This window comes from Mesoplodon densirostris, chromosome 14, assembly GCF_025265405.1.
Source record: "Mesoplodon densirostris isolate mMesDen1 chromosome 14, mMesDen1 primary haplotype, whole genome shotgun sequence".
Taxonomy (NCBI): domain Eukaryota; kingdom Metazoa; phylum Chordata; class Mammalia; order Artiodactyla; family Ziphiidae; genus Mesoplodon; species Mesoplodon densirostris.
Window position 1 is genome coordinate 35687692 of NC_082674.1, and position 10760 is coordinate 35698451.

The 10760-nt window shown below is 41.0% G+C and overlaps 2 protein-coding genes across 5 annotated transcripts in view; one reads left to right on the top strand and one right to left on the bottom strand.

Moving 5' to 3' along the window:
- The window catches only part of THADA (THADA armadillo repeat containing), a 312101-nt gene extending 306256 nt beyond the window's left edge, over positions 1–5845 (bottom strand). For all 4 annotated transcript variants that reach the window (XM_060116779.1, XM_060116777.1, XM_060116778.1 and 1 more), the window contains exons 1-3: positions 5675–5845; positions 2462–2561; positions 2070–2164 (exon numbers count right to left, since the gene is read on the bottom strand). In XM_060116779.1, coding sequence (XP_059972762.1) covers positions 2070–2164; positions 2462–2537 — 171 coding nt within the window. In that variant the 5' untranslated portion in view covers positions 2538–2561; positions 5675–5845. The remainder of the gene's footprint in view (positions 1–2069; positions 2165–2461; positions 2562–5674) is intronic.
- Positions 5846–9923: 4078 nt separating this feature from the next.
- On the top strand, positions 9924–10424 carry LOC132502084 (SS18-like protein 2). Its single transcript, XM_060117904.1, has 2 exons — positions 9924–9957; positions 10192–10424. Exons 1-2 carry the CDS (start codon positions 9924–9926, stop codon positions 10422–10424), a joined length of 267 nt encoding a protein of 88 aa, XP_059973887.1.
- The last annotated feature ends 336 nt before the right edge of the window (positions 10425–10760 follow it).

Here is a 10760-nt window from a genome sequence, read left to right on the forward strand (position 1 = left end):
GACCAATGGAACAGGATAGAAAGCCCAGAGATAAACCCACACACCTATGGTCAACTAATCTATGACAAAGGAGGCAAGGATATACAATGGAGAAAAGACAGTCTCTTCAATAAGTGGTGCTGGGAAAACTGGACAGCTACATGTAAAAGAATAAAATTAGAACACTCCCTAACACCATACACAAAAATAAACTCAAAATGGATGCCAGACCTAAATGTAAGACTGGACACTATAAAACTCTCAGAGGAAAACATAGGCAGAACACTCTTTGACATAAATCACAGCAAGATCTTTTTTGATACACCTCCTAGAGTAATGGAAATAAAACCAAAAACAAATGGGACCTAATGAAACTTCAAAGCTTTTGCACAGCAAAGGAAACCATAAATAAGACTAAAAGACGGGGCTTCCCTGGTGGCGCAGTGGTTAAGAGTCTGCCTGCCGATGCAGGGGACATGGGTTCGTGCCCCGGTCCGGGAAGATCCCACATGCCGCGGAGCGGCTGGGCCCATGAGCCATGGCTGCTGAGCCTGCACGTCCGGAGCCTGTGCTCTGCAACAGGAGAGGCCACAACAGTGAGAGGCCCGCGTACCGCAAAAAAAAAAGGACTAAAAGACAACCCTCAAAATGGGAGAAAATATTTGCAAATGAATCAACAGACAAAGGATTAATCTCCAAAATATATAAACAGCTCATGCAGCCCAATATTAAAGAAACAAACAACCCAATCCAAAAATGGGCAGAAGACCTAAATAGACATTTCTCCATAGAAGACATACAGATGGCCAAGAAGCACATGAAAAGCTGCTCAACATCACTAATTATTAGAGAAATACAAATCAAAACTACAATGAGGTATCACCTCACACCAGTTAGAATGGGCATCATCAGAAAATCTACAAACAAATGCTGGAGAGGGTGTGGAGAAAAGGGAACCCTCTTGCACTGTTGGTGGGAATGTAAATTGATACAGCCACTATGGAGAACAGTATGGAGGTTCCTTAAAAAATGAAAAATAGAATTACCATATGACCCAGCAATCCTACTACTGGGCATATACCCAGAGAAAACCATAATTCAAAAACACACATGCACCCCAGTGTTCATTGCAGCACTATTTACAATAGCCAGGTCATGGAAGCAACCTAAATGCCCATCAACAGATGAATGGATAAAGAAGATGTGGTACATATATACAATGGAATATTACTCAGCCATAAAAAGGAACGAAATTGGGTCATTTGTAGAGACGTGGATGGATCTAGAGACTGTCATACGGAGTGAAGTAAGTCAGAAACAGAAAAACAAATATCGTATATTAACGCATATATGTGGAACACAGAAAAATGGTACAGATGAACCGGTTTGCAGGGCAGAAATTGAGACACAGATGTAGAAAACAAACGTATGGACGCCAATGGGAGAAAGTGGCAGGGGGTGGTGGTGTGGTGTGATGAATTGGGAGATTGGGATTGACATGTATACACTGATGTGTATAAAATGGATGACTAATGGATGACCTGCTGTATAAAAAAATAAATAAAATAAAATTCAAAAAACAAACAGGGCCTCCCTGGTGGCGCAAGTGGTTGAGAGTCCGCCTGCCGATGCAGGGGATACGGGTTCGTGCCCCGGTCTGGGAGGATCCCATATGCCGCGGAGCGGCTGGGCCCGTGAGCCATGGCCGCTGAGCCTGCGCGTCCAGAGCCTGCGCGTCCGGAGCCTGTGCTCCGCAACGGGGGAGGCCACAACAGTGAGAGGCCCGCATACCGCAAAAACAAACAAACAAACAAAAAAAAACAAACAAACAAACAAAAAGGTATGCACAATTATTTCATTATCCTACCTATATACAGCTCCAATAGTGGTGGAAGCCTAAGTATGGCTTCCTTTGCCACTCTGAATAAAAAGATATCATACAATGAATAGAAAAAACAAAACAATCCCTTATTCTTTAATGATGCATTTATATTAAATAATTGGGAGCCAAAAATTATCAGTTAATTTTAAAAGTCCATAAGAGCATGATAACCTTCAAGATGCACTCATGAATATCAAATCAGCCTTACCTGTTTAACATAATGGATCTGTGACACTCCATCAGTGAGTTGTACACAATGTAACAGCAAAGAAGCTAGATTCTTCCCTTCTACATCAGCCAAAGCTACGTAACACACACAAAAATATTTCTTCAGTGATTTAACAATATATGGATATGAGTTTGCCTTTGTCATGTGTTCCATAAAATTTAAATATTTATAAACAAACAAAAAAAACCTGGCAGAACTTAGTCTGAAGACAGAAGTTTAAGAAAACCATTTTACAACCAAAACTGAATGTAAAGAACATGGAATAATTAAACACCAAGAGTTTGAACATTATGTGATATGGAGTCCCAGAGATAAATATACTGTTTGCAACCTAAAAAAGAGATCAACAAATGAAGTCAGAAATCACTTACATCTCAGAGTTTCAAGGTCCTGATGACAAACAGTCAATGAAGTAACTTGAGTTTCTTTCTTCTTCTTTACACCCATTTTAAATATAATTAACAGTAGTCACTACAAGAAAGAAGAGTTTTAAGACACTAATGCACTAAAGCCCTCAGTACCACTGACATTTGGGGCCGGATAATTCTTTGCTATAGAGTGTTGTCCTGGGGACTGTAGGATATTTAACACATCCCTGGCCTCTACCCACTAGATGCCAGTAGCATCCTCCTTCCTCTAAGTTGTGACAACCAAAAAACGTCTCTAGTCATTGCCAAATGTCCCCTGGGGAGCAAAGTTGCCACAGGCTGAGAACTACTGATCTAAGGATTTCTGCTCTGAAAAACTTTTTTAGACTCAAGAAGAGTTTATTAATGTCTAAAGTTACTTTTACCTACCTAGTCTTTATATTTTAAAATACAGAAAACCTTCATTTTAGTAATAACAAAGAAACCAGCATGGTTTTTCAAAAATAAACTACGCATACCTAACCTCCGTGACTTCTTAGACTGACAGATCAGGAGGTATCATGAGATGCTATATCTTGATTTCTGCAAAATATTTAATAAAGGAAACTTTCACATACTATCCTTGTGAGTTTGCTTTTAGTTAACGAACAGAGTTTGTTTCAGCCAACAGGGTTCATAATGGGCTGAACAAATGTACTCAAAGGATACACACTAATAGTACCATGCGGTCTGAAGACAAGCCGCTAGGGAAATGCCACACAGGGCTCTTTTCTTGGTGAAGTTAGCATTTTTAGCAGTGTTTATAACGTAGACATTAGAGGACATAACATAGGGAATTTATAAAAGACACAAAGGTGGGAGCACATGTTGGATGATGGAATTAGGATTTTAAAAAATGACCAATAAACTGGAGTAAATTTACCAAGATGAATCAGAAATAAATGTAAAATGCTGCATTTGGATTAGAAAAATATAATCTAGAAATACAGGATGGGGAGGTGGGGGAGAAAATATGTGATTTGAAACAGCTCAATACTGTGGTTTGAATATTACGTGAACCAATAGCACATGACTGTTAAAAACCACATTAGAAGTCAGCTAGACCAAGGCAATGCCTGATCCCTTGGTCATCTTCACAGGTCAGGTGACATGTGGAGCATTAGGTGCTATGCTGGTGGCCATATCTTAAGGAGCCATAGCAAATGATGGAGCTTCCAAGGAACAGCCAGATTTCTGAAGGGCCAAGAGAGCACCTCCCTTCAGAGAACAGTTCAGTTAACCAAAGGTGTTTGGCCTAGAGAAAAGAGGACTGGACGAGTGCCTTAAAAGAGCTGCTGTTATTGGAGGACTGCTTTGGAGAAAGAGGAATAGATGTCTTCTGTCTTTTTTTTTTTTTTTTTCTTTTTTTTGGCTGCACTGCACGGCTTGCAGGATCTTTTCCCTGACCAAGGATTGAACCCGGGGCCACGGAGTGAAAGCACCAAGTCCTAACTACTGGACCACCAAGGAAGTCCCAGATGTCTTCTATCTGAGATGGCTATAGAATTTGTAGATGTCTATAGAATTAGGAAATGTCAGTGCAAGCTTCAGGGAGGCCAGTTCCAGCTCACTACAAAGGAAGAACGCTATGGTCCAACTATAAAATGTGCTGCCTTTCAAAAGAGAATTTCCCAATGCTGGGAATACCCAAACAGAAATTGAATGAACCCTTTCCACCTGTACTCCTGCAATAACCTCCCAACTGGTCTCCAAACTTCCATCCTGCTTCTGAAGAGTCCATTTTCTTCACAGTCATCAAAGTAATTTTTTTCAAATCTAATTACTCTCTTTCTTAAAACTTTCCAAGGGCTTTCATTTTCACTTAGAATAAAAACCAAATTTGAGACTTTGGCCTTCAAGGCCCTAAATAATCTGGCCATGCTTTCCCCTGCAGTTCATCTCAAATTAATCTTCTCTTCACCATCTAGGGGACTTTGCACTTCCTGATACCTCTGTCTGTTAGGCTTATTCCACCAAATCTTTGCAAGGCCAACTCTTCATCATTCAGGTCTCTTCTCAAATATTACCTCCTCCAAGAAGCCTTGCATGACCACACTGTCTAAAATGCCACCACTCCTATGCACATACAGACCATTTCTATTGCTTTATTTTCTTCATAGTACTTACTACTACCTGAAGTTATAAGAACTTGTTTATTTGCATATTATGTCTCCCCTAGTAATAAATTCCATGAAGGCAGCAACTTTAATCTGTTTTGCCCACTGTTTTAATTCTCAATTCCCAAAACAGTAGCTGGCACATATTAGGTGCTTAATAAATATTTGATGAACAAATGAGTTATTTAACAAACATTTGTCTGTGATGTTCTAAAAGGTATGTATACTTTTAACAGCAGCAAGTGGACTACCTGTCATCTTAAGTAAATTCTATATCCAAATGACAAGCTAGTCCTGACACTGAAGAACCTTTCGTCCCTTTGCTAAGAAATCAATACAGCAATGAAATGTGAAAATCCACTTAACAGAAAATGGTAATAAAAATGGACACAGTTAGAAAAGCATTGACAAGGTAAGAATCTGAAAAGTGCCATGATTAGATCAAGGGGAATATCACTGGGGATCACTTCCTAGGTAAGTCACCAATATAGAAAGCTTAGAAGGAATAGAGATAGACAACTGGGGAGGCTATTCTCTGGTGAATGGTGAGCAAATCTGCCCCGGGATTTGATCCTGGAGCCCTCAAGACTGCACAAAGAGACCTGGTGCTTATTCGTGCTCAATGGATGCCTAAACGTTTGTCCTGAAGAACTGGGCCTCCCAATAGCGGATAATCCCGTGCCCACCTTAAGGTACTGCTTAAGTGGCCAGAAGATGCTCAGTAAATTATACTCCTCCTGGGTCCCACCGGCTGCTTCCCTTCTGATTGCTGCTTCACTCCCATCTACAACTTTCTGGCTGACTCCCACAAACATTATCTGGGCAATTTCCCAACCACGTGGAGGCCAGGGAATGACAGGTAAAACAAAAGTGGTTAAAGTGCTATCTCCATGGAGACCTAAGCGACCGGAAATCAGTTTCAAGACCGCCAAATTCTCGCGTAACTGAAGGACGGGAATTGGTGAATATAGCCTGGCGGCCCTAGCAAAGTGGCCAACCCGAGCCGGGGAGAGTCGAACGCTACCGCGGATGGGGCAAGCAGGACGCCTGGGAGCCAAACCTCGTTCCTGTGAGAGTCTGAGAAGAGTCGCAGCCGTCAGGACGAGTCCCGGAAGCTGGTCTAATTCTACGGTGTCTCCGTGGCTCACAGCGTGGTCTGTAATCGACTACCGGGTCGAGGTGAGGGGAGGAAAGCAAGAGGACCTGGAGGGAGAATCATCGCGAGAATTGAGCCAATGAACTCCTCCAATCAAGAGTCCAGAGGGGTGGTGACGTCACCGGAGAACCGGTGTTAGTGAGTTTGGTCAGACCCTACTTTAAAGAGTGCGTGCGGTACCTCTCTTGAACCGCTAGGGCGAACCCTGCCCGCCTCCTTGCCCTTAGGGCAGCTTTGACAGTGGCCTCTACACCCCTGAGTCCCTGGGAAGCACTTTTGCCTTAACCCAGACGTTCCACCTTCTCCCTCTCAGCTTCCTCAGCGCAGAGACAGGGAGAAAACTGCCTCCGGGCCTCTAGAATCAGGAACCTGAAGACTTTAGAGCCTGTGAGAGGGGGTAGGGGATGGAACGGGCAGTCAACTGAAGCCACAGTAAGAATTTTGACTAAGATGCGAAGTACTGAAATGAACTAACGTATGCCACAGTGCAGGTATTCATTCAGCAAACAGTTAATGAATGCTATTGTCGGAGCCGTTACCAGGCGCTAGCCTTGAAAGTTATCCTATTTAGGATATATATATTACGCAGAAAACCAAATTATCAGATGGTTCGGCCCTTTAAAAATACATAAATAAAATAAGTAGGTGCCAACCTCTACACTAGGAGCTGGGACGGGGGTAAGATCAAGAAATACACACGGAGGTTATGTTCAAGTGCAATTAATTTGGGAAATACAGAGAAACATTCCAGTTCCCCAAACCTTTAGTCAGATTGATGATTTTAAGTTTTAATCATTACTTTTCTGAATTTTATCTCACCTTCTTTTGTTTTTCTTTGTAGTTTTATCACCTGTGTATGTATCACTAAACAAATCTTATTTTGTTTGATTTTCAGCTTTGTGTGTGGAATCGTTTGTTTTCTCCAGGACCTTGCTTCTCTCAGCATTGCTTTTGGCATCCACAGAAAAGCAGGTTGTGTAGTTCTTTCATTCACTGTTGTATAGTATTCCATTGTTTAATATACCACATTTATCCATTCTAGTCCTCTGGAGATTTGGATCGTTTCCAGCTTTTGCACTAACAATGCTGCTGTGAAGTGTCTTTTACATGTCAGCTGATGAGTGTGTGTAGAACTTCCTCTACAGCAGTTTTTTTCTAATTTTGACTGGGACTGATAGTAAGAGATACATTGTACCTTAAACCAAGTACACCTAAGTACTCACACATATATAACTGAAACAAAAATTTCTTGAAATATTTGTTATTCTACAAGAGCTATGTGCTCTGATATTTTTTTTAAAGTTGTGGTAAAATACACATAACAAAATTTACCATCTTAATCATCGTTTTTTTAAAAAAAGAAGGAGAAGAAAGAAACAACAGGCTCAAGGTGGAGCCACTAGCCCCCAGGACAGCAAACCAAGACTTAATGGCAGTTTCAGCCTGTCTCAAGAACAGAATTTCTGGAATTGCTTATCAGCACTGGAGAGGTAATCTTACCTGAAACAATCCTTTCTTTTCCTTTACTCATAACTTCCTTGTCCCACCCATTTCTATAAAAGCTTTCCATTTTGTACCACTGAAGGAGTGCCTTCCTATTTACTAGAGGGGATGCTCCCTGGTTCATAAATCATTGAATAAAGCCAATTAGATCTTCACATTTACTTGGTTGAATTTTGTTTTTTAACACCATTTTTAAGTGTTTTCCTTTTTAAAATATATGTTTCAGTCTCACTGAAGTAACTTCGTAACGATCAATGGATTACAACCCTTTTTAAATTTTGGCCCAACCATTTGAAAGTAAGGGGCATTTGAGAGTAAGATGTTGTGAGTCTTCCCCCCACAAAATTAGAGCATGAGCTAGGAGGCAAACAAACACAATTAACATGTATGTGCAAAGGTGGTAACTGCCATAGAAAAAACAGGGGGAATAGAAGATGAGAGTGAGGGGGAGATCTGTTGCCATTTTAAACAGAGTGGTCAGGGTAGGCCTCCTGGAGTAAGGATTTGCCAGAGATGTGGATACCCTGAGGAAAAGCATTCCATGTGGAGGGAACAGCCACTGCAGAGGTGTGTCAGGGCAGGAGCTTGGTGAGGAAGAACAGCAAGGAGGCCAGTGTGGCTAGAGCCAAGCCAGCAAAGGTATAGGTTATAGGGAATGAAACAAGGGAGTTTCAATTATGTAAAGCCTTACAAGGACTTTTACTCTAAGTGAAATGGGGAGTAATTCTGAGCAGAAGAGTGACAGGATTAATCTGAATTTCAAGAGTCCCTGGAGCTACTTTGTTGAGACTAGACTTTAGTGGAAGTGGGAAGACTTCCCACTTCAATGAGTGAAGAGGCTATTGCTGTAAAGTAAGCAGGCAAGATGCTGGTGGCTCAGACCAGGAAGGTAGCAGTGGAAAGTGTGGAGAGTGGACAAATTCAGGATATGATTTGGAAATAAGCCAACAGGATTTTCTGAAGGATGGGATATGGGGTATGAGGAAAAGAGTCAAAGATGATTCCAAGATTTCTGACCTGAGCAACTGGAAGGATGAAGTTGCCATTCATAGAGTGATCGGGGCAAAAGTTTGCTTGGAGTGGATTTGAATGGGTTTAAAAGAGACTGGGAGGAAAGGAATTGACAGTGACAGATCAAGCAGAGACAACGGCGGTATAGTACACAGTGGCAAATAAATGGAGTGGTAACTCCTAGGGGAAATAGAGGCAAGAGAAAGTTCAGGTTTTAAAGACTGAAAGAGTAACGTGTTTGGAAAAGAGCTTTTTTTTTGGAGTCAACTTGCACCACCAACTTGAGACCACTTGAGTCTTTTCAAAACACAGCATGAATTTGGGCCATGAACCTTTTTTTAAGTAGCTATATGTTTTATTTGTAAAAATGTAGTCCAAGGGAATTTTTAAAGAATCAGTAATCCTTGATATATAAAAGTATAAAAGAAAACACTTAAATGGCATCTTATGGTAAAAGTGGACTACATAAAATCATGAAAAGTAATCAGTATATCTGTGTTTCGTTAAGTGTAGTTTTACTTTAGATATGTACCTGCTAAAGCAGCATTTTCCCTTCAAGTAGGGAAGGGAATATTTTTATAGTTATTTAATGACACATTTTCACACATAATGATTTTTTTAAGTTCTTTTACATTTGAAAGGATGTTTGAATAATTAAAATTTCACCTTTTAAAACCACAAAAAAGGGATTTAATTGCCTACTCATTTAATACTTGTTCATAAACTTCACTCCAATCAAAGATATCTACTATAATAGGTATTGTTTTCCGTAACTGAAAATCTCAATGGAGTCTGTCAGTCTCAGAGTCACCCTTAACATTCTATAAAAACACACTTTATGAGAATAATCTGCCAGTGGTGTATGGTGATTTACATAATTAAGGAACCCCTCCTAATAAGCCCTATTTAATAGCTTCATGTCTAAAATGAAATCCAAAAGCATATACTAGAGTATGAATATGAATATTTTATCGTTTGTTAATATAAGATGATATTTTCTGGCCAGGAGTCGTCTCTCATGAGGTTGCAGTCATCCAAAGGCTTAACTAAGGGTGGAGGATCCACTTCCAAGATGACTTAACTCAGTGGTGCTTGTGTACAAAAGGCCTCAGTTCCTCCCCATGTGGGCCTCTCCCCCCAGGCTGCTTGAGCTTTCTCACAACATGGTAGCTGGCCTTCCCCAGAAAGAGCAAGGTAGAAGCTTCAATGGCTTTTATGGCCTAGCCACAGAAGTCCCACACCATCTCAACAATATTGCATTGATTACAAAGTTCAGTCCTATTCATTGTGAGAGGGAGCTACACCAACCCATAAATGCCAGGAGGCCAGTATAGTTGGGGGGCCACTTTGGAGGCTAGCTACCACAGTCTATAACACATCTACAAATTTCTCTTGATACTTAAAATGTACTGACTAATGGATCACAACTAAGGAATGATTTATTTATGAGTTGTTTGATTATAATTTCCACAGTATATCTTAAGGAAACACTAATGCTCATGTGTTCTTACAAACTTATTTGCCTTTAATGACATAATTTTCATAGAAGACAGCCACAGAATTTAAACATAAAACTAGGTTTGCTAGATGCACGAGCATCCGTGGGGCCTGCGACTGGGTTTCAACCTGGCTTCCCAGGATGCTGGTAGCCTTCATACCAGACTGGCTGAGAGGCAGGGGCAGAAGTCAATCAAAATGATCCAGTGGGGGGGCCTCCCTGGTGGCGCAGTGGTTGGGAGTCCGCCTGCCGATGCAGGGGATATGGGTTCGTGCCCCGGTCTGGGAGGATCCCATATGCTGCGGAGCGGCTGGGCCCGTGAGTCATGGCCGCTGGGCCTGCGCATCCGGAGCCTGTGCTCCGCAACGGGAGAGGCCACAACAGTGAGAGGCCCACATACCGCAAAAAGAAAAAAAAAAAAAGAAAAAAAAAATGATCCAGTGGGTCCTAGAGGAGAATGACCAGCTGATCTGCTGTATCGTGGAGTATCAGAACAAAGGCCAGGCAAATGAGTGCACCCAGTACCAGCATGTGTTACACAGAAATTTCATTTATTTGGCTACTATCACAGATGCCAGCCCAACCATTGCTTCAAAAAGCAATGGAATAATCTTCCAGTTGGCTGTTGTGAGGAGTCATTGAATGTAATTCATTTCCTATGAAGTAGAATCTTTACCATCTCAACTGCTTAAAACATGAATGAAACTTCTGTGACTCTCAAAAATGTGAAGGAAGCTACTAAATTAACTGTATTCTCAATGTAAATATTTATTTTAATAATTAAGCAGATTCCCTAAAAAAAAAAAACATCAAAAGGTTTGTTAGGTTTGTTATGAGTGAGGCACATTTTAGATGTTCTTCAAACTTTTTCTTTTTTATTTTATTTTGATTTAAAAAATTTTTATTTTTGGCTGCGTTGGGTCTTCGTTGCTGTGTGTGGGCTTTATCTAGTTGCAGAGAGCAGGGGGCTACTCTTTG